The following is a 24,833-nucleotide window of genomic DNA, read 5'->3' as shown; positions in this document are numbered from 1 at the left end:
TGAAGTAAAACAAAAAAAAATTAATCATTCATTTATATGAAGTGCAATCATGTCAAAGATATTTCGAAGATTTGACACTTCAGTTGTTTCTGATTATGAAAAAAAATTACTCAAGCAAAGAAAACATGTTAACTTCAAGTAAACAGTGTCTCAAGGATATATATAATGGTGATTTGGCACTGATCCACTTCTTCAAACTAATACCAGCATCATTGTTGGGTGGGCCATTACTGTGACAAATACTTTAATAAATTTTCCAGACACACCAAAAACAACACCAAAAATGGTCAGTTAATCAAAACAAGTGCTGAGATTGCCTGCAGCTGCATTCCTCTGATTTGAATTGATTCCTAAAACTGTGTCCAATTTCATTTTAGATAAGGATATGATGCACAGAGAAGTTGCAAAGAATTCATAAAACATGACAGAAATAGTAGAATCAATGAACTTAAAGTGAAGTAGAACCAACTGCTAATTTGATTAACTTCTAGAAGTAATCAATTATACATTTTTTGCAGTCGCTGGTTCACTTAAGGAGCTGGAAAGGTTCTTCATTTGTAAATGTGAGGGAAAGTCATTATCGTTTGGCTTGCCTTTGCATAAAGAAAATAATTGAAGGAAACCATTGATACAGATGGTTTCAATCAGCACAGAGCTGCAGAGAGTTCTGTTGTCATGATGAAGCATCACATTCTGCTCGTGATGAAACAGTGTGCAAAGTAAGTAAACACGTAAATAATTTAAGTGTATTGTGAGATTAAGGCTAATAAAAGCAAATGATGTTGATTACCACTCTGTAATGATATGTCAAATCCACCTCCTGCTCACCTTCCATCTTGACACAAATGCAGCAACCCTCCTGAGCAAAACCTACAAACAGATATCCTTCAAATCGGAATGAGAATACAGGTTGTCACGACCAAGTTGCTTGTGAGAAATTCCACCTGTTGCATGGTATGCTTTGAACCACATAATGAGAATGGTCCTAGCTATACAAGGTCAGGACAAACCAGGGGCCCAGGGCAGTCAAACACCATCACTGGCGTCACAGTACAAATCCCTTATGCACTTGTGAAGAGACATAAACAGTGCTGCACTTTACTGAGGAATGATCCTTTACACAGTAACTGGTGGACTCACCTTAAACTTAACAAGGGAAGTGGTGACCTGGGAATTTACACACACCATGTAAATAAATTAAGCTAAAATTTTAACGTAAACTTTTCATAGTGATAGCTGAATTTCAAGGATTGTGCAGAACTTTGATGGATGCTTTGAAATATCAATGAACAAATAGATGAATTATTGCTCATCAGAATTAATCAAGATTATTTGATTTGCAAAAGCAAGATTTGCAAAAGCAAGAGTACATTTTTGTCTATGGCATAATCCCCCACTAGTGTTATTCAACTGACTTAATTGAATACAATGTAATTCATGTTTATGAGATATTGGGTAAATATTGACTTTTAGGAACTTGACTGTTGTAGCATGTTCAATGTCGTAACTACGCAGCAAATATTTGTTTCAAGGTAGTTGTGTCAGGATGGAAGATGGTGAGCAGATGGAATAGTGGCAAGTCACTGTCACTTAGACAATTGTCACACATCAGCAGAGACCCAAATTATTTTTGTGGAAAGCTTTCTTCCAATCCCCCATAAAACTAATTCCAATCATACATTTGTTGACTCTTTAGCCTTACAACTTATGAAAATGTTGGGAGTGCACATGCATCAAGCAGTTCCAACTGAAAATGGCAATCCAAATCCTAGCCAATTGCTTGTAATATCAGGCACATTGGGAGCCCAACAGAATGGTCTTTACAAAAATAAGCAAGCCACATCATTGAAGTTAACATGGTAATTTGGCTACCGACTCAAGTTTGAGGCTGTTTCCAAAACATAAATGCTGGATGCAACAATGTAAAATTATCTGCAGTTTAACTTTGATGGTAATTATTTATTAAGATGATTATACAATTCTCATGTGCCACTGGTGTTTGGTACATTTTGACAACACAGGAATAGCCTTTGTGGCCAATCTAGCAACAACTCTGACAGAAAATTCTGACATTAAAACATTAGAATATCCAGCTATGACCCATGTGCATCCAAAAAAAAAGGAAACTTTGTTTTACTCTATTTGATTTTGAGAATGTCTTGAAAACCTCTTACCTAGTTTCACACAAACTTTGTATAGTCAAAGATGACCTTGTGGTTCATGTTGCATGATTCACATACCTGACTGGTTTATATGGTGCAAAAATAATGTTGAAAGTGATTGTGACAATGCCTGTTTCTGTGTCCCATTTCTTCTTCACAAAGTTTACTGCAATTGTGGACTCCATTTGAATTCTGGCCTTCTCTGTCTCAAACTGAATTTCATAAAAAAAGTCTCCTGTTGGGGTTTGTCCTGCTGTACAAACAGAGAAATCCCATGTGACATTTCAATGAACTTGACAATATGAAACATTGGCTCACAAACAGATTTTACACAGAATCAGTCAAAAATAATGCAAGTGTGTGCAAGCATTCATACTCATGATCATTTGCATGCTTATCAGAGTGATAGTAAGAACATGTCAGAAAACTAAGTTTGTTTTGCATTTTCACACACATTTAATTTCCCTTTGGGGAGTAATGTGGAAGTATTGGAGGGATTAGCAGACTGATTATCAACCTGTTGAACCATTCCAGTGGAACATGAACCCAGCCTTAAAGGCAGAGTTTCTCTGCATTTAGTTGTAAGACTTATTTTAGAGGGGCTAAGAAATGACAGGCACATATGAAAGGGAAGGAAACCCAGGCTACAACTAGCAGCTCAGCAGCTGACCTCCAATATGATAGTAGTTGTCAAGCTTAAGATGGTTGCAAAGATGAGGTGAGTCTTTGGTACCTCATTTGCCTTTCTGTGCACCAACCTCATAGTGAATCATTGCATCAGTATATGTTCAAGAAGTTAAAAATCACACAACACCAGGTTATAGTCCAACAGATTTATTTGACAGTACAAGCTTTTGGAGTGCTGGTCCTTCATCAGATTACTAGTGAGGCAGGATCATAGGACACAGAATTTATAGTAAAAGATCGAAGTGACATACAACTGATGCGATGTACCAGTCCAACCAATGCACCTCCACATTATGTTCGAGAAAAGAGGGAAGTGTCAGGTTACTGTACAGTACAGTGTACAGTGGACTGTCACTGTACAGTGCTGCATGACAGCTGCATGACAACTGCAGGACCTCTCACAACAAATGTGCAGGATCTGTATCTGTCTTCCTGCTGGCATTGAGCTTGTGTGTGTAAATAGTTCCCATAGTTGCGTGTTTGTTCCAGTATCTGCAGAGATGTTTGGAGTCCTTTAGTAATTGTGATCAGAAAGACAATATTAACATCTCCACTGCCAGCTACTCAATTAAAACTGCTCCAAGAGTCAACTAGCATCAACACGATCTCTGGATTAGGCTTCAAAATTAGATTGCAAAATATTTGTGCACAATCTTATCAGATTCTTCTTTTTCTGTACCTTATTTCAAGAGTTAACTTATGCAACACACAAAAATAAGTTGACTGACACCTTGCAACAGTAATACAAAACAAAAATTTGTTCAGAATTGTTCATTCCTCATGTTGTAATCCATGTCATTTCAAGTAACTTCGCAGTGACAAGATTTTAAAAATCCAACCAGCCACATATTCCTTCATTATACAAAGGTATAGCATTCATTCAAATACTGTTTCACTTTGTGAGGAAATGCCTGGCATCAACTTGACAATTTCCCATTGCAACATTGAAAGCCAGAGTTCACTGTGTGAGCAGTCAGAGATATAGGCCTAAAGGTCAACAATAAATGATACATGCTGGAAGTATTCAGGAAATTAATCCTTGAGAAGGACACTGAATAGATTGAAGTCATTGGCAAAAAAGTTATGAGAAATACTGTCCTTGCAAAAGCTAAGAATGTGAGTAATACAAAATGTAATTTTTTTTTACGTGACCATTCCAACAGCAGCTACAAATTCCAGTTATGTTTTTGTGGATCTGTGGTTCTGCTGTGGAGTAAGGGAGCTGAATTCATTTTGTAAATGCAGGGATCAAGGGAAAGATAGGATGCAATTTCCTGAAATCTGAACAAATCAATGTTGTGTTAAAACAATCACAGTGAATAAAGCAATTCCTGCAGTTTTTTAAAATGCTGGTGCTAGAAACTCTTTATATTTGTTAGTGATGCATTGGTTCCTATTTGAAGGATACACAATGACTGCTGGAAAATGAAGCTCTGAAGAAGAGAGTCATCTGGACTCGAAACATTAGCTTGTGTTCTCTCCATGGATGCTGCCTGACCCTCTGTGATCTCCTGAATTTTCTGTTTTCAGTACAGACTTTTCTCTTTGTTCATTTTTTGTGGGATATGGGCATCGCTGGCTGGCCAGCATCTATTGCCCGTCTTGAGTTACCATCAATGAGAAGGTGGTGGTGAGCTGCCTTTTTGAACTATTGCAGTCCACCTGCTGAGGATTGACCCCAATGCCATTAGGGAGGGAATTTCAGGATTTTGACACAGGAATAGTGATATATTTCCAAGGCAGAATGGTGAGTGACTTGGAGGGGAAATATAGGTGGTGTTCCTATATATCTGCTGCCCTTGTCCATCTAGATGGAAGTGGGTCATGGGTTTAGAACATGCTGTCTGAGGATCTTTAGTGAATTTCTACAGTGCATCTTGTAGATAGTACATACTGCTGCTACCGACTGGATGCTTGTGGATGCAATGCCAATCAAGTGAGCTGCTTTGTCCTGGATGGTGTCAAGCTTCTTGAGTGTTGTTGGAGCAGCATTTATCCAGGCAAAAGGAGAGTATTACATTTCACTCCCACTCGTGCCTTGTAGATGGTGGGGAGAGATGGGAGGCTTTGGGGAGTCAGGAAGTGAGTTACTGTTGTATTCCAAGTTGCAGTATTCCAAGCTTCTGGCCTGCTCTTGCAGCCACTGCATTTGTGTGGTGGGTCCAGTTGAGTTTCTGATCAATGATAACTCCCAGGATGTTGTTATTGGGCAATTCAGTGGTGGTAACACCACTGAATGTCAAGGGGTGGTGGTTAGATAGTCTCTTGTTGGTGATCGTCATAACCTGACATTTGTGTGGCACGAATGTTACTTGCCACTTGTCAGCCCAAGTATGGATATTGTCCAATCTTGTCCAGATCAGAGATGTTCTGGAGCTGAGATGACTTACATTCAGCAACCACAGCCATTTTCCTATGTGTCAGATATGATTCTAACCACTTCCCCCTGAAATTCATAATTCAAGCATTTGCAATAATTTGTTTCTATATCAAGTTCCTTCTATATGATTCCTTGGAGCATCAACTGATTATTTTTAAAACCACTACTAGAAATATTAAACCAGTCAATCAGCTGCTATTACTTGTTCATAAACTAGGCTAAGACTTGCTTGGAAAAGGGCAATGTAATTTAACCCAGTCCGGTATCAGGTATTGTGGTGAAGAAATTCAAAGTAATACATCCAAAGGAAAGCAAGTTTTGATTATACTGCTTTCAAAACAGTTCTGCAGATTAAAATATACCAATCTTAAACAATAATGTTATTTGATATTCATAAAAAGAAACAGCAAATATGAAGCAATTGTTGGCCATTCAGTCCTTCGAGCTTGCTCTACTATTCAGTATGTTATGACTGAGTTATTACTTCAAGACCACGTTTCAACCATATTCTCATATGTCAATTTCTATGGTGTTCAAAAATGTACTGATTGCTAATTTGAAAATATAGTTTTACAAATAAGTGCCACATTCTTTGCTGTAAAACTCATTTTCATTGATTCAATTTACTTTTTGTTGCATCAGCTGTAGAAAAGATTTGCTTGGGTATCTTTTAAGACTCAATTAACTGTTTCCTGACCTCAGTAGGCATTTTGGCCCTTATACCTATCCCAATCAATGTCCTCATCCATTCTCATCATGAAAGCTCTATTTTCTCTTTTACTCCAATATCTCTTCTCTACATTTCACTTGTTTATACCTGATATCAAACTTATTTCACCATTCTCATTAATACTTCCTTTTCAGTCTTTGAACTTTTAATTTAATCCTGATTGGTTATTTGCCATGTTCACTCAGGTCCGAGCTGTCTGGTTTGCCTCACTTACGTCATTAGCACATCAATAACATATGACACAAATTATCAAGACGAATAAATGGGGAAAGAAAAGTCTAACTAATGATATACATCATTCGTTGCACTGCTGGGGCAAATTACAGCCCATTATCTCCAGTTATGACAGTGCTCCAGTTCAATGGTCCAAACACCAATGGTTTGCCTCTATCCAGAATTAACTTAGCTTCCAAATTCTTGCCAAACGTTTTACAATCATTGAACTCAGCAGGCACATCATTGAAGGCTTTTTAAAGTTTCTGTAAGGAAGAGCTAGTTGAGATCCTCCCAATGAGTGATCCTTCAGAGATTGTGTAATCAAGTTATTTGAACAATGCTCATACGTACAGCTGCTCCATAAAAGTCAAAGGAACGTAATTGGAAAATATACACCTCCAAGAAAACAATAAGAATGGGCATTTTAAGTTGAGATTTATATAAAACACATTAAACCTTAACAAAAACTAAATTCCACTTAAGCAGTTCTCTATTTGCCATTGTCTTTCATGATATTATTAGTAGCTACCCTCAGAATGAAAAATTTATCCATTTCAAAATTTAATTGTCACCTACTACAATGTTCATGATGTAAGCATTAACTTGGTACTATTGTTACTGTCAATAAAAAGTCACTGTCAATAGACTGTGGTGCTTGCTTTTGGTGGCTAGTCTGCATTTTCAATAACCACGTTGTACAGAAAGGGAACATGAACATTCAAAATAAACAAAATGGTCTTAAAAACCATTATGTTAATTACTTCATCAAATGAGCCTCCATGATTTTAATGGGGCTAGTTTTAACAAGTAAGCTCAAACTGTGAACAAAATTTTGAGGGAACATGTAAAATTTAAAGGATAACATTTTTTCTGTGATTTTAATATATAAATGCACCATTTATTCAAGTGGCATGGTTTTCTTAAACAACTGGCATTGCATCATCTTTATTTCATCTGATATAACTGAGGAAATCTTAGGCCAGGTTTTTTTTGAGGGCTGAAGCCCTGGAAATTCTGACTTACCAAGTTTCATCCTTTGCCTCTCTGTGTCAACCGTCATTTACAAGATAAATGGGAGTTTCAATGTTACACAATGATCTGGTATATCTGGTACCTGACTGAGTATTCAATCCTAGCAAAGTACAATAGAATTATGTGACATTGCATCCCTGTCACAATTATTCAGAATCATTGTGTTCTTGTATTTTTTTCAAGCACTTTCCAATCCTGTGCTCACATTTCTTTTTCTATTTTTGCTGCACCCTGGCCAATTGTTACTATTACTATGCAAGCTTTACACTTTCACTGCCACAAGAAAAGAAAAGATTGGGCTTTGGGGTTTACCTGCCAATCTCTGCTTCCTTCTGACAAACTTTTATGGTTAATAATTAATAAATATGGCAAACTGCCTTATGTGAAATCTAAGGCCTGGTATATAACCAAAATAGCAAAACCACATTATTCTACTCACGATATACCAAGTAAGCAAATCAGAAAACTATAAAAAGCAAACTAGAATTGGAATTTATTGAGAAAATCTAGTTTTAAAAAATGACAACAATATAATCTAGTGCACAGTACAAGGTTATTATATCAATGTCATTTTCCCTTTGGAAGAAAATGTTTTGTTAATTAATGTTGAAGAATAGGATAAAAAAAAGTCTGAATCATGCAGAATTTCAATATTTATTGGTTTCTCACATTTTTCATGGGGAGTCAGTTACATAGGGATAATGTCACTGGACTATCAATTTCTTGGGCCATCTGTATCACTCCATCGTACAAGTGGTGATGTTCCCCTTGCTCAATGTCCTCATTTTCCTCCTCGGAAGATGCTGCTGCTCTCCAAGCTCTTCAGAATTCATCAAATACTCTCATTGCCTGCTAGGATTATGTAGCATACTCTGTCTGGATTATGACAGACCCTGTACCGAGTCAAGCATCAGAACCACATCATTTGAAGGCCTATCATCTACTCCATCATATCTGTGGTTGAAGAATGGACATTACTAAATCGACACTCAGCCTCAGTCAGGGATTGTGTAATGGAATCACCAGACATGGTCACAGTAGCCATCCTTGTAAGTCATCTGGTCTTTGAAATGAAGCATAAATTTGAGAGTTCACAAGGACAAAGATATCATGGCAGCTTCCAGGGAACTGACACAAACTTCTAAGATGTGACACCAATGAATGCAGATGATTTGTACCTTGATGGAATGGAAACATTTTCAATTCAGCTGTTATGATGCGCTTAATTGTGTACATTTTATCAGGTTCTGCACCATGAGATGGCAGCTGTGTTGGTAAAGCTACAGCTTGAGCTGCAGCACTGACATCATCACAGGGGGAAGAGATGAAATGGTGTATTCTGGCTCAAATTGCCTTGGCAACAACTTGAGATACATTGAGGCTGAGGTTTGAGAAATCCCACACAAGTTCCCAGTGGATCTATGGAAGAAGCCAGTCATATAAAATTTTACCCCAACTGTCACCTTGATGGCCACTAGGGTAGAATAACCACATAACCCCTTCAGATCTCAGGTTCTTCAGATATCGGTTCTGCTCCAGCAGTAGACATATTCCAGTGATGGAGTTCTGGGATATCCTCAGCCTGTACAGCAATGCACCTTGCTCACTTGGAAAAAATGACATCAAGATAATAGACTGGTGAGCCTTTGCACCTACTCTGAAACCTGAGGGGACCTTCACCTGAGACTTCTTTATATAGAGGCTGGTGTGGATCTGGGCTTGCTGGCGCATTCTCAATTTCTCTGTGCCTTTATGGTAACATGACCGCAGTAATGATAACCCTTGCAACACAAACAAGTGATGGTTTAGCAAGGCCCTCTGTCCTCTATTCCATTTATTCAGTGGGGCATGGAGAACTCCAACAAGGTAGCTAAGAAATGCCTCTGCATGGGCCTTATAGAGTCATGGGGTCCTACAGCATGGAGACAGGCCCAAACTGGTCTAAACCAAAGTGCCCATCCACACTAACCCCATATCCTTCTAACTCTTTCCTTTCCATGTATTTGTCCAAATGCCTTTTAAATGTTAATGTACCCATCTCAACCTCTTCCGCTGGCAGCTCATTCCATATGTGTACTACCCTATGTGTAAAATGTTGGTCCTCGAGTTCTCTTTTATTCTTTCCCCCTAACTTTAAGCCAATGCCCTCTAGTCCTCAATTTTCCAACCCTGGGAAAAAGACTGAGTGCATTCACTCTATCCAAGTCTCTCATGATCTTATACACCTTGAGAAAGGTTCCACCTCAATCTCCTATGCTCTAAAGAAAAAAAGTCCTAACTTGACCAACCTCTCCCTGTAACCATTGAGCCTTAGCAACATCCTCGTAAATTCCCTCTGCACTCTTTCCAGTTTAATAACATCCTTTTTATAACAAGGTGACCAAAACTGAACACGATACTCCAACTGCGGTCTCATCAATGTCCTGTATAACTGCAACATAACTTCCCAAATTATATACTCTATACCCTCACTGAAGGCCTGTGTGCCAAAAGCCTTATCACTGCCCTGTCTACTTGTGACTCCACTTTCAAAGAACTCTGTTCCACTATACTCCTTAAGGCCCTACCATTCACCATGAAACTCCAGCCTTGACCTGACTTTCCAAAATGCAAGACCTCACACTTATCTATATTAAACTCCATTTGCCATTTCTCGGCCCACTTCCCCAACTAATCAAGGTTCTGCAGCAATTTCTGATAACCTTTCTCACTAATCACGATACCAGCTATTTTAGTGTTATCAGCAAACTTACTAAACACACCTTGTACATTCATATGCAAGATGTTGGTGCACTCCAAACCCAAAGATGTAAGTAAATCAGCAAAACATAGTCCCTTTTATGGGCAATTAAGACATTTCTCATGCTGCATCCAGGACAATGGTGCTCACTTCCTCAATGATCTCCAGTCATACCTCCTTCATGACAGCCACATGACTTTTCTCCCCACTGATGTAAAACAGTCTGTTCTTCCTACTCCAGACTGCATGCAATAATAGTTGCAAGGGTGCATCCTGAAATAAAAGTGTTGCTCTTGCAGCATGCATATCCATTGCAAGCATTCCCTGGTTCCTCCAATTTCCATTCACATACTGTCCCTTTTAAATAGAGGTATGGTCAAGTCTTGTGAGTATTCATCAAAGTGCATGGTCAGAGTAAGCTGCGTAGTGAGAGTGAGGTTGACAGTGGTCAGTATTTTTAATCTTCAAAGTGAAATTTGGATACTTAGTTTGAGTTTGTTTGTGAAGTCATAAACGTACTATATATCCCAGACAAACACGCCTATAGGAAATGTGACCAACTGCACAACCTTGAGCTCCAAGTTTTGACACTAGAACAGTCACTGGAGTCATTGTTGTGCATCACTGAAGCAGAGGACTACATAGATAGCACTTCTAGAAAGGTGGTCACAGCACAGACCAGAAGCATGTAGGCAGAGAGGGATAGATGATTACCAGACAGTCGAATAAAAATCACTTAGGTAATGTAGGAGTCTTCTGAGACTATTATCCTTGTTTTATCAGCATTTCATTCCAGTCATAACATTAATAATTTTTATGTGAAATAATTAATTTCACTTCCCATCAAGATATCATTATCTCCTTCGTGCCAGAGTCAATGATTTCATAGAGCGGCTGGGGGCCATCAACATAGATAGGAAAAGGGATGAGGGCCTAAAGGCAGATATCGGAGAACTAGGGAGGAAATTAAAAAGCAGGACCTCAAGAGCAGTAATTCTAGGGTTATTCCAATACCATATGCTAATGAGCATACAAACAGGCATGCTCTTCAATGGAATATCTGGCTGAAGAACCAAAGGGAGGGGGAACATCAGTTTTATGCAGAAATGGGACCAGATCTGGGGCAGGTCAGAACTGTAAAAGTTAGATGAGTTGCTTCTTATTGGGACTGAAACAGATAATCTCACAGGGAATGTTGCTGGTGCTGAACGGTGGTCTAAACTGGCTTTTCAGGGGGATGGGAACCTGAAGGCTAATAAGTCAGTCACACTTCCTATAAATGTATTTGGAAGAAAGTAGAAGTGGTAACAGAAGCTAGGGAGACTAAAGGTACGTGAAACAAAGTTGATCATTAAGGTTTGAAAGCAGAATAATGCCAAATCAGCAAATTGCTCTTCACCATTTTCAAAAAGAAGATATGAAGGGACAAATAGAGATATATATATATAATGGTGATTCTAATTGTCACAAAAACATGACTGCAAGGTGATCAGGACTGGGATATGAAAAGATATTCAATGACCAACAAGAGGGAAAAGGAAATGATATTGTGCTGATGATAAGGGATGGGATCAGTACATGACTAAGAGAGAATATCACACCAGAAGAACAATATGGGCAATCTGTTTGAGTGGAATGAAGAAACAACAAGAGGAAGAGCCATTAGTGAAAGCTATTTATAGACAACTGAGTAGTCATGTTTGTATGATACATGGTATTGATAAGAAGATAACAGAAGCAATTAGCGTGGGTGACATAACTATCAAGAATGACTTCAATCTGCAAAAGATGTAGAGGACATGTTCTGGAGTGTGTTAGGGATTAATTTCTATAGAAACATGTTGTGGGGTCAACAAAGAACATGCTCTTTTAGATCCAATCTTAAGTAATGGAAAAGGACAAATTCATAATCGCATTATAAAAGAACTCTTAGGGATTAGTGACCACATTATGATAGAATTTCACATTATATGGGAAAGGTGGTTTATTCAGAAGGAATTATGGAGGGAATACGAATAAAATGGCTCAGGTAGATTCGGAAAATATATTAAAAAGCACTGGCTATATTTAGAAAATTGATAATCATTTTTACAGATCTGTTATGTGGCTTAGAGCAAATTCTGTTCCTTCAAGATATTAAAACTCAACAAAAGGTCAGGGCATTGTAGCCAACAATTAAGGAAGTTAAGGATTGTATTAGATTAAAAGTAACAGCCTATAAATTTGCCAGAAATAGTGGTAATTCTGAGGACTGAGAGGTTATAGAATATAACAAAGGAGGATCAAGAAACTGACAGGAGAAGGGAGAATAGAATATGAACGTAATTGAACAAAAACATAAAAACAGACTGTAAAAGCTTCTATAGGCACATAAAAGTAAAGATTTGGCTAAAGTGAATGCGATCCAATACAGACAAAGTTAGAAAACTTTATAATGGGGATACAGAAATGGCAGTGAAACTAAATGATTTCTCTGTGTCGACTTTCACTGAGAATGATGGTAAAAATGTTGCAGAACTAAAAAACCAAGTTGCCAGGGAGAATGAGGAGTTAAAGGTAATTGGCATTAGTAAGAAGATTGTACTGGAGAGACTAATGGAGCTGAAAGTTAATAAATCCCCAGGACCTGATGATAGACATCCCAGAACGTTGAAGGAGATTGCTAAAGAGATAATCAATGTATTCATGATTATCTTCCAAAATACTTAAAATTCTGAAATTATTCTATAAGATTGGGCGGTTGGAAATGGCACCTTGCTATTTAAGAAATGAGTGAGAGAGAAAACGGCAAACTACGGACCCATTGTAAAGGCTGTGATACATAGACACCTGGTTTGATAATAATCTTGGGGGCAAATTGCAAATGGAAAACTTTGTTTGATGAACTTGTTGGAATTATTGAAGATGCTAACAACAAAATTAATAAAGGAGAGTTGATAGATACAGTACACATAAATTTTCATAAGATGTTTGATAAAACTCTCTCCACCAGAAGCAGGTTAGAAGGATTAAAGTACAGAGAGTAGGAGGTTTTGTATTGCACGGATTAATGATTGGTTAACAGACAGAAAACAGAATAGGAATACAACGGTCATTCTCACATTGTTATATCCCATTAATTACAGGTTGCCAAAGATTAGCACTTGGGTGCCAACTGTTTATAACATATTGGTGTAGGGGAATAAGCATAATATTTTCACATATTGTACAGGACAATTTGGACAGGTTTAGTGAATGGGTGGAAAAATATGAGATTGTCCATTTTTGTGGGAGAAACAGATGTGCATAGTATGTCTTAAACGATACGAGGTCAGAAAATACAGGTGCACAAAGAGACCTAGCTGTCCTTATCGATAAGTCATGAATGTTATCATGCAAATGCAACACGCTATTAAGAAGTCTAATGAACTTGAGTGCAGGAGTAGTCGAGTCTTGCTTCAATTATACATGAGTTTAGTTAGACCATATAATAGATTATTGTGTAATATTAATTCTGGTCATCTTGTTACAGGAAGGATATTATTAAACTTTTGAGCAGTCAGAAAAGATTTACCAGGATGTTGTTGGGAATGGACGGTTTGAGATATAAAAATAGACTGGAAAGATTGGACATTTTTCACTGGAATTTGGAGGTTGAGGGTTGACCTTATTGAGGTTTATAAAAACATGAGGGGCACAGATAAGGTGAATGACAAGAGTGGGGGAGTTCAAAACTAGGGGGCATATTTTTAAGGTGAGAGGAGAAAGATGAAAAAAGGACAAGGGCAACTTTTTTTGCTAAGAGAGTGGTTCATGTATGGAATGAATTGCCAGAGGAAGTAGTGGATGGTACAGTTATAAAATTTATGAAAAATCTGGATAAGTAAATGAATAGGAAAGGTTTGGAGGGATGTGGGCCAAGCACAGGCAGGTTGGGGCTAGTTTCGTTTGGGAACATGTTTGATATAGACTGGTTGGACCAAAAGATTTGTTTCCATGCTGTATGATTCTATCTCAGGAAAAATATTATTGCCACAGAGAGAGTGCAAGGAGGATTCACCAGACTTGTTTCCAGGATGCAGGAGTGTTCTATGAAGAGAGATTAGGCAAATGGAGACTGGATTCACTAGAATTTTGAAACAAATGAGAGTTGATCTGATTAAAACTTGCAAAATTCTTAAAGGGATAAAGCTGGCAGATGCAGGTAAGATGTTTTCCTTGGTTGGGCAATCTAGAACCACGGGACGTGAAAATAAAGCTAATTTATCTAAATAACAAGGAGAGTGCCACTTCAATCTTAGATTAGGAGAATTTTTGTTTTACTCATTCAGTATGAACCCTTGAAATTCTGCATCACAAAGGGCTATGAAAGATCAGTCGTTGTGGATATTTAATATAGAAATTTAAAGATTTCTGATTCCCACAGAGTGCAGGACTGTGGGGAAGCAGTGAGTAAAAGGCATTGAAGTGTTTGATCATCGATGATCATATTGAAAAGTAGATTAGATTAGATTACATTACAGTGTGGAAACAGGCCCTTCAGCCCAACAAGTCCACACCGACCCGCCGAAGCGCAACCCACCCATACCCCTACATTTACCCCTTACCTAACACTACGGGCAATTTAGCATGGCCAATTCACCTAACCTGCCACTGTGCCACCCACGATCGATCACCTAAATGTTTTACTCCTGTTCCTTTTCTACCAGCTTAACAGTAAGACAACAAATAAAAACATCAAAAGGGATCTTCGTTCCTTGTCTTCGGTTTGAGGAATATAAGACATTCCATGTTTCTATAGATTGAGAGATGTTGAAGTTGAACCATTATGGACTTTGAACTGTTCTAAAATGTGCCAAAATGTTCTCTCTGGAGCAGATTGAAATGTATCTTCAGTGTGTAGATTAGGTCTTTGTTGAATAGATACATTATTCTTCAAGTAATCAACATTGTACCAGACACGTTTATAGAACCACCACAGATGAAAGATCTGTTGCCACTTACTCTTCCAAGAACAACTACATTCCAGGTGGACTCTTCTGCATAGGTGACATCATGGACATGTATGTCTGAGATACCTAGGTTGTGAGATCAATGCTGGAAATTTCCTTGTGGTTCGCCCAATTGCCCACCAAATGTTTTTGCAGGATGTCCAGAAGTATTGTGTTAACAAAGTAAAAACAGAAATTGCTGGAGAAACCCAGCAGGTCTAGCAACATCTATGCGGAGAGAAACAGAGTTAACGTTTCAAGTCAATTCTTCTACAGAACAGTTCAGTTCTTCCTCCAGAGATGCTGCCAGAACTGCTAGCACTGTTCTTATTTTAGATTTCAAGTAGCTATAGTGTCCTATAATATTATGCACTTAGATTTCTGCCAGTTATATAATTGAAGCTACAGTGACAAATTGAAAGCACCCACGTATGTTTTAAATTTGTCAGGGAATGAGAGAGCACATGGTACATTGCTCAATGAGAGACAAGGCAAGCTGTTCACTGGAGCCAAATACTGCTGCAAGTTGATAAATGGAATTTATGGCAGAAACTAGGAATATTGCTCAGCACCATTGCAAGATGAAGTCAGAAGCACATTATAGACTAATCATTAAGATTACTGAGGCAACTCTAATCTGTCATGTGTGCAACATACTCTGCCACATGACATTCCAAAGTGCTTCATAACTAGTGTAGTAATTTTAAACTGTATTTGCAAATGTAAAGTAAGGAAATGCTACTTTACAGGAAACAAAAGATCTTTATGAGAGTCACTAACATTGCTGTATCTATTGTTCCTGTTTTAAATTGCTCTGTCATGGTTATTCTAAATAATAATTGCTAGTCAACTACAAAGCAATCTAATGAATACAACTATGTTAGAAAGTGGTGTCTTTTTATAGCCTTCTTTATTTTGAATGTTTTCAAGATGAGGCATTAACTTAAAATGAAAAGAAAGCCAATCTGTAATACTCTGTAACCTACCACTGGCGCCCTGACCACCCTCTTGATTGTAAATACAAGGGGGTTTGGTTTGGGTCTGTGTTGTATCACATGAAGAGCCAGGGACGACACCTGTCAGATGAACTTCCATTGTTTCTTCTTTCCTGTTTCTGGCTTGACACCGAATCACAGCTGCAGAAGACAAAAGCATTCATGGTTTCATTATATAAGTGATTCCTAATAAACTTCAGTGTGTCAGATTGCATTTCAAATACGTTTGTATTCTCAAGATCCTATCAATATGTAGCACTGTTTAGATGTACTTAACAACTCACATTTATGTCACATCTTCAACATAACAAATTGTCCTAAGGACCCATATCAACCAAACTTCAACACAGAGCCACAGATAATTTTAGAATAGGTGAGTATGCAGAGATTTTACAATTTCTCCATTTTTTTAATGAGGTGCTGCTGCATCAAGAGCCAATGTAGGTCAGCAAGTACAGGAGCAATAAGCAGCAGAATTTTAGAAGAGCTCTAGTCTATAGAGGAAGCGAAGTGGGAGGTTGGCCAGGAAAATATTGAAATGATCAGGTTTAGAGGAATGCTGAGCCCCCGCAACAGTTAACATGGATAATACTATGGAGGTAGAAGTAGGTGGACCTAGTAATGAAGAGAATATAGGGTCAGAAGCTCAGATCAGGATCAAACAAGTTGCCAAGACTTTGAATGATTGAGTCTGACCCCAGAGACAGGCAGAAAAGAAGCACAGCAATCTCTGAAGATGGCACATTGGATTCAAAATGAGAGCTCTTTCTCTGTTCCTCTCTCTTTCTCTCTCTCTCCCTCCCTCCCCCAACCACTCCCCCTCCACAGCTGCCACCAGTCATCTCAGTCCCAGGACATCTCTGCAGGAGTTCCTCAGGGTAGCATCCTAGACCCAACAACCTCAATTGCTTCACCAGTGACCTTCCCTCCATCATATGGTCAGAAGTGGGGATACTTGCTGATGTTGCACAATGCTCAGCACCATTCATAACTCCTCAGACACCAAGGTTGTCTGTATCCAAATGCAACAAAACCTGGACAATATCCAGGTTTGGGCTGACAAGTGGCAAGTAACATTCTTGCTTGGCTCGGACCATCACGAATTAGAGACAATCTAACCAGCACCCGTTCACATTCATTGGTGCTACCACCACTGAATCCCCTACTGTCAATATCCTGGGGATTATAATTAACCAGGAACTCAACTGAACTCACCACTGGCTACAAGAGCGGGTCAGAGGCTAGGAATACTGCGGCGGGTATCACAAAGCCTGTCCACCACCTACAAGGCACATGTCAGGAGTGTGATAGAATACTCCCCATTTGCCTGGATAAGTGCTGCCCCAACAATACTCAAGAAGCTTGACACCATCCAGGACAAAGCAGCTTGCTTGATTAACACTACATCCACAAACATCCACTCCCTCCATCACTGATGCTCAGTAGCAGTAGTGTGTACCATCCACAAGATGTACTGCAGAAATTCACCAAAGATGATCAGAAAACACCCTCAAAACCCACGACCGCTTCCATCTAGAAGGACAAGGGCAACAGATAGATGGGAACACCACAACTTGCAAGTTCCCCTCCAAGCCACTCACCATCCTGACTTGAAAAGAGATCACCGGGTCACCTCAATGGTTACCTCTCTTCCTCCTCCTCTCCAGAGGGAAAAGTCCAAGCTTAATCAACCTCTGTTCAGGCAGCATCCTGGTAAACCTTCTTTGCACGCTCTCCAAAGCCTCTAAATCTTTCCTATAGTAGGGCGACCAGAACTAGACACAATATTCCAAGTGTGGTCTCACCAGGGATTGTAGAGCTGCAGCAAAACCTCACGGCTCTTAAACACGATCCCCCATTAATGAAAGCCAAACACCATATGCTTTCTTAACAACTCTATCCACTTGGGTAGCAACTTTGAGAGAACTATGCACTTGAACACCAAGGTTCCTTTGTTCTTCCATACTGCCAAGAATCCTGCCTTTAATCCTATATTCAGCATTCATGTTTGACCTTCCAAAATGCATCACTTCGCATTGATCCAGGTGCAACTCTACCTGCCATTTTTCAGCCCACTCTGCATCCTGTCAATGTCACGCTGCAGCCTGCAATAGCCCTCAATACTATCAACAGCACCTCCAACTTTTGTGCCGTCTGCAAATATACTAAGCCACCCCTCAATCTCCTCATCCAAGTCATTTATAAAAGGGTAAAGAAGTGGAGTCCCTCTGTATGAGCATGTGTTTACTGCAGAAACTCAACACAGAAGAGAGTTCAGAATTGCAAATTTTTAATTGAAGGATATTATTGCTTATCAGTCCTGGATGTTACATGGTGCAGGGCTTGTCTTATGGAGAGAGGTTGATTAAGCTTGGACTTTTCTCTCTGGACAGGAGGAGGAAGAGAGGTGACCTGATCGAGGTATACAAGGTAATGAGAGGCATGGATAGAGTCAATAGCCAGAGACGTTTCCCCGGGGCAGGATTGGGCAGCATGATGGCTCAGTGGTTAGCACTACTACCTCATAGTGCCAGGGACCTGGGTTTGATTCCAGCCTTGGGCGGCTGTCTGCGTGGGTTTCCTCCGGGTACTCCGGTTTCCTCCCACAGTACAAAGACGTGCAGGTTAGGTGAATTGATCATGCTAAATTGCTAGTTGGGCCGAAGGGCCTGTTTCCACACTATAGGGAATCTAATCGATTGTGTAATAATTTGGACATGCTACAATTCAGAAAGTTGATCAAAAAAACACAGAACTGGCATAGATAGAGGATTGGCTGACTGGCAGAGGGCAAGGAGTTGGGATAAAGGTGTCTTTTTCAGGATGGCAGGAAGTGACTCGTAGAGTTCCACAGGAAGCATTGTTGGGATCACAACTATTCACATTATACATGAACAATATCAATGAAGGAACTGAGGGCATTTTGCAGATGAAACAAAGATGGGCAGAGGCAGGTAGTGTTGAGGAAACGGAGACGCTGCAGAAAGACTTGGACAAGTTAGGAGATTCACCACCCTCTGGCTGAAGAAATTCCTCCTCATCTCAGTTCTAAAGGATCGTCCCTTCACTGAGTCTGGGCCCTTGTATCCTACTGTTGCCTACTCGTGTAAATGTTTCCTCCATGTCCACTCTATCCAGGTCTCTCAGTATTCTGTCAGTTTCAATTAAATTCACCATCAGCCTTCTCAATCACGTACAGACAGAGTCATTAACTGCTCCTCATTGACAAGCCCTTCAGCACAGGATCATTCTTGTAGATATTACCTGGACTCCATTCAATGCCAGCATATCCTTCCTGAGATATTGGGCCCAAATCTGCTCATAATATTCCAAATACCAGAGTCCTCGACAGCCTGAGCAGAACCTCTCTGCTCTTGTATTCTAAAGCTCTTAAAATGATTGCTAACGTTACATTTGCCTGTTAAGTGCCAACTGAACCTGCTACTTAACCTCAAGAGAATCCTGAACCAGGACTCCTAAATCCCTTTGTGCTTCAGATTTCTGAGGCCATTTAAAAAATAGTCCCTTCACTTCCTACCAAAGTGCAAAGTTGCTGCATTCAACGTTCCCTCTAAGCATTTTGGCTGTGCAGCTGCTTAAAGGATCTTGGTACACCAAATAGCATGTGGAACTCATTGCTGCAGAGGGTTGCGGAGGCCAAGTCATCGAGTATATTTTAGACAGAGATAGATAGATTCCTGATCAGTGAGGTGATCGAGTGTGTGGGATGAAGGCAGAACAATGTGGTTGAGAAACATATCAATCATGAACAAATGGCAGAGCAGATTCTGAGCCAATGGCTTAATACTGCTCCTATGTCTTATGGCCTTATGGTTTTAATTGCAATCAGTGTTTACACACTTTTATTTGTGATTACACATTACAAGCACGCATCTCCTAACAGAACTTGGGTCTTTTCATAGGAATTCAAATGAATCAACACTTAATCCCCACCATCTGTATAGAATCGAATACAATTAATATAAAATTAACAGTAATGAGAATGAGAAAGTAGTGAGGGAGAACTGTGTGTCGTCAGTATGAATGTGGGATGTCACTTTGAGTTTTGCCAGCAAATCAAAATACTGCAAACTCAATTTTTCAAATGAGTTCAACTCACTTCCAGAAGTGAGTTGCACAGTTCTTGGATTCTGTATCATTAATCATTCTCATAAGTTGACCTCCATGATTCCGGATGCATCAGTTACTGGCCAATTTCTAATTAAATTATAGTGTGACTCAGGAATCGTGACAAGGAACCCAAGGACATTTACTCCTTTTTCTGGGAACTGATTGAAATAACTCTACTGACAGCTGCTTTATTTAACTTTAAATATGCAAAAGAGCATTAAGCAAATTTTACTGTGGGAACAGCCATTTTCCCATGATTCTTGGTTATAATAAGTAAAATGCAAATTTCTAATTTCTCAAATGTAAGCTAATTTATCTTGCTATCTTAGTCAAAATATTGGGCCAAATTTTGCAAGGAATGGCAATCTCATGCAGATTCCCATTCCAGCCCTTTGTGTTTATAAAATACAGAAGTGTTGTGTATCTGAGAGTACCTTTCGCACAGGCCTCCTTCAGAAATGCAGAGCTGTACTTTTGATTCTGGTAGCTTTCAGGGGGGTTTTGTTTGGGTTGGAAAATTTGGGAGGAGCATATCCCTAAGCTAAGGCAGAAACTAGGCTTTGGGGAGTGCTGTTCCCTCTCCACTGTGGGAAAAAAACCTGGTCATCAGGTGTGAGGCACTCTCTCTGTTATTGTATGTGGTGCAGGTCTGGAACATTCCCTGAACCTGCACTGTTGCAGGGACCCGAGCCATCTCGGGTCTAAGTTGGACCATGTACAAAGTTCTAGATAAGGGGGAGAAGAACGTACAAAATGCTGCCCTCACCTTTCTGTGGCTGCATCAAGCTGCGCATACATCCTTAGTACACAAACACGGTGTATCACTACATACCGAGGTTTACCTGTCCTCTGTTGCAAACGATGGAACTTCCCTTGGAGCCTGGGAATGCTCCAAGTGTTTGAACTGTTCTGTCTCACCTGTCCTTTAAAGAGAAATTTGCAAAGTAAAACACCTGTGACCACAAGTCCATCCGGACGTGGTCAGCACGCAACATCCCTGAGACTCTGCAGGAAAAAGACAGGGTGGTTCGCTGTGCAGACTGTCAAAGTCATTTGACAGAATGCCTCAACACCAGAACTTCCCAACAAGCACTAGGACATCGCTTGGCTGGTGGTGAGAAGGGCTCTATCTCTGAGATCCTTCATGTCAGCTTGGTTGGTCTGTGCCACCACATACTGCGCTCAAAATGGTTGTGGGGTGATAAAGACTGTCACACATGTCCTGCTGGAATGTCCCTTTACAAAGGAAGTCTAATGAAAGATGCAACAGTTTTTGGTGAGGTCAGTCTAAGCAACTCTGCGATGTGGGATTCTGTGCTCTGCAGTCTGTTCCCCGGAACACATACCGAGGCAAACATGAACTGTGCCTGGAGGATCAACAACTCAATGACTTTTATAGAGGTTTATAAAATCATGAAGGCCATGAATAGAATAAATGGCAACGTCTTTTCCCTGGGTCGGGGACACCAGAACTAGACGGTATAGATTTAGGATGAGAGGGGAAAGATATAAAAGAGAACCAAGGGGCAACGTTTTCACGCAGAGGGTGGTCTGTGTATAGAATAAACTGCCAGAGGAAGTGGTGGAGGCTAGTACAATTGCAACGTTTAAAAGGCATCTGGATGGGTATATGAATAGGAAGGGTTTGGAGGGATATGGGCTGGGTGCTGGCAGGTGGGAATAGATTGGGTTGGGATATCTGATCAGCATGGACAAGTTGGACTGAAGGGTCTGTTTCCATGCTGTACATCTCTATGATGCTATAAAGATGCTCTTTGGTCTTCCCAAAACTTGTTGATCTTCCAGAACAAGGAGTGACCGCGACTGAGTGTTGCAGAGTGGCACATTCCAAGGCCCAGGGCTACTTGCTGAGGGACACACTAACACTTGCTGTCAGGTTACAGTGGGGTGGGGCGGGGCAAGATCACCATCTAAGGTCTTTCTACCGAAGTTATAAGGGGTCCATTCAGTTATCAGATCCTCCCATTCCTCAAATTATGTAAATATAGTCTTATACAATTAAGAAAATGCCTTGGGTTGGTTTGTTTGTTCTCCATATGTAAAAACTGTACAGATGTGAAGTGCTCTGTTGACTGTGTACGTGTGTAAACTTTTTTTATAAAGAAAGCATACTTTTGTAAAAAAGAAATGTAAGTATTGTCAGTTTAATAGTGACTCAGGAGTTAGACTATGTGTTTACTGGTCTAACTTTTCCTGAGTAACTATTTTGCTTAATTTCATTGGAACTGTTGAAAGCCTCGAGGTTTCCAGCAATAGGGGACTGCACAGCGGAATCTTCAAATTTCCTCGATAATTCCTTCAGACTCTACTTTGGTGGAATAATGGATGTCTGGGCATCAGAAAATATGGGCCTGAGCATTTGAGACTTTTTAAGTACCTGCATGTTCCTATTATTGCCTATTTGGAAAAGATTCACTCTCTGATGATTGGTGCTAGGTCCACTGCTTTTTGTCATTTATGTAAACATAGAAGGTATTGTTAGGAAGTTTGCAGATGACACCCAGATTGGAGGTGTAGTGGACAGCAAAGAAAGTAACCTCAGAGTAAAATGGGATCTTGATCAGATGGGCTGGTAGACTGAGGAGTGGCAAATGGAGTTTAATTTACATAAGTGTGAGGTGCTGCATTTTGGAAAGGCAAATCAGGGTAGGACGTATCCACTTAATGGTAAGGTCCTGGGTTGTGTTGCCAAACAAAGAGACCTTGGAATGCAGGTCACAATTCCTTGCAGGTAGACAGGATAATGAACAATACATTTGGTACACTTTCCTTTATTGGTCAGTGCATTGAGTATAGGAGTTGGGAGGTCATGTTGTAGCTGTACAGGACATTGGTTAGGCCACTTTTAGAACACTGTGTGCAATTCTCGTCTCCCTGTTACAGAAAAGATGTTGTGAAACTTGAAAGGGTTCAGAAAACATTTATAAAAGATGTTGCAAGGCATGGAGGGTTTGATCTATAGGGAGAGGCTGAATAGGCTGGGGCTATTTTCCCTGGTGCTTCAATGGTTGAGGGATGACCTCATAGAGGTTCATAAAATCATGAGGGGAATGGATGGGGCGAACAGCCTAGGTCTTTTACCCTGGGTGGGGGAGCACAAAACAAGACAGCATGAGTTTAAGGTGAGAGGGGAAAGATTAAAAAGGGACCTAAGGGGCAACATTTTCATGCAGAGAGTGGCGCGTGTATGAAAACAGCTGCCAGAGGAAGTGGTAGAGGCTGTTACAATTACAACATTTAAAAGGCATCTAGATGGGTACATGAACAGGAAGGGCTTAGAGGGATATGAGCCAAATGCTGGCAAATGGAAATAGAAATGGAAATTTAGGATACCTTGTCGGCCTGGACGAGTTGGACCGAAGGGTCTGTTTCTGTGCTGTACATCTCTGTGACCCTATGACGCTATAAAGGAGACAGAGAAAAGTAGGAGCAAAATACTGCAGATGCTGGAATCTGTACTGAAAATGAAAAATGCTGAAAATCACAGCAGGTCAGTCAGCATCCATAGAAACACAGCAAGCTAACGTTGAGTCTAGATGACTCTTTATCAGAAAAATAGTTTTAAGATCATAAGACAATAAGACTTAGAAGCAGAAATTAGGCCATTCAATCCACTGAGTCTGCTCCACCATTCAATCATGGCTGGTAAATTTCTCCACCCCATTCTCCCTGTAACCCTTGATCCCCTTGATACTCAAGAAGCTATCGCAGTGGCAGTGAATTCCATAAATTCACCACTCTCCTTATATCCGTTCTAAAAGGTCTTCCCTTTACTCTAAGGCTGTGTCCTTGGGTGCTAGTCTCTCCTACCAATTGAAGTATCTTCCAAACAGTCACACTGAGCAGGCCATTTAGTATTCTGTAAGGTTCAATTAGATTACCTCTCATTCTTCTAAAATCCATCAAGCACAGACCCAGAATCCTCAAACGTTCCTCATATGTTAAGTCTTTCATTCCTGGGGCCATTCTTATGAACCTCCTCTGAAGACGCTCCACAGTCAGTCCATCCTTCCTGAGGTATGGACCCAAAACAATATTTCAAATACTTCTCTGAGCTAACTTTGACTTGAGAGAGTTGTGGTGGCAAATCAAGTGAATCCCCTGGTGAGCAAAACGATTTTGAATATCCACCTTAGATAAGCCACTGGTTTGGTAATGAAAGGAATGATTCTATTTCTCCAGTGTCAGAAACTCCCACCTTCAAAAATGATGGCTAAATCTGGCTGTACATATCTGTTTTTGGCAAGATAGAGCCACTACCTGAGCAAATGTTTATTTCAAAAGATTTGACTTTTCTCTTCAGATTGGCACTTCAAATCACTGTTATTGTAAGATGATTAAGTTTACATACCCAATTTTGAGGAATAATGCTCTGTGTATTGTTGGGGATGAACGTTTTACAAATTGTATGTAAGCAAATGTATTGTCAGCTAAAAGGTTCAAATCAAGCAAAACAGGTCTGGCTAGAATTTGGATAGCACAATTATTTTTGGTTTGGGGGTGCTGGTGTTGGACTGGGGTGTACAAAGTTAAAAATATTTTTGGACATATGAGTTGTGATCATACAAACTAGGCAACAAACAAAATACAGATACTTGCTACTTCCATCTGAATGTGAGTTAACCGGTATGTCTCTGGTAGTGCTATCTGCTCCTCAGTGCTGTTGCCAAACTTTATACACAATACAAAGCCTTAGCAGTAATGTTTGATCTAACAAGCCTACTGCTCTTTAAATGCAGGTTGTACCTTAATGTGAACTGCATAAAAAT

General features: G+C 39.8%; 1 protein-coding gene across 1 annotated transcript in view; it reads right to left on the bottom strand.

The window, feature by feature from the left end:
- Positions 1 to 24,833, bottom strand: part of LOC122555067 (cilia- and flagella-associated protein 47-like) — a 451,312-nt gene that overhangs the window by 2,057 nt on the left and 424,422 nt on the right. Inside the window, exons 61-62 of the mRNA XM_043700727.1 lie at positions 15,904 to 16,053; positions 2,241 to 2,415 (exon numbers count right to left, since the gene is read on the bottom strand). Of these exons, the coding sequence (XP_043556662.1) occupies positions 2,241 to 2,415; positions 15,904 to 16,053 (325 nt within the window). The remainder of the gene's footprint in view (positions 1 to 2,240; positions 2,416 to 15,903; positions 16,054 to 24,833) is intronic.

The sequence above is a fragment of the Chiloscyllium plagiosum genome, chromosome 12 (genome assembly GCF_004010195.1).
Source record: "Chiloscyllium plagiosum isolate BGI_BamShark_2017 chromosome 12, ASM401019v2, whole genome shotgun sequence".
Classification (NCBI taxonomy): Eukaryota; Metazoa; Chordata; class Chondrichthyes; order Orectolobiformes; family Hemiscylliidae; genus Chiloscyllium; species Chiloscyllium plagiosum.
This window is presented reverse-complemented; position numbering and strand designations above follow the sequence as displayed.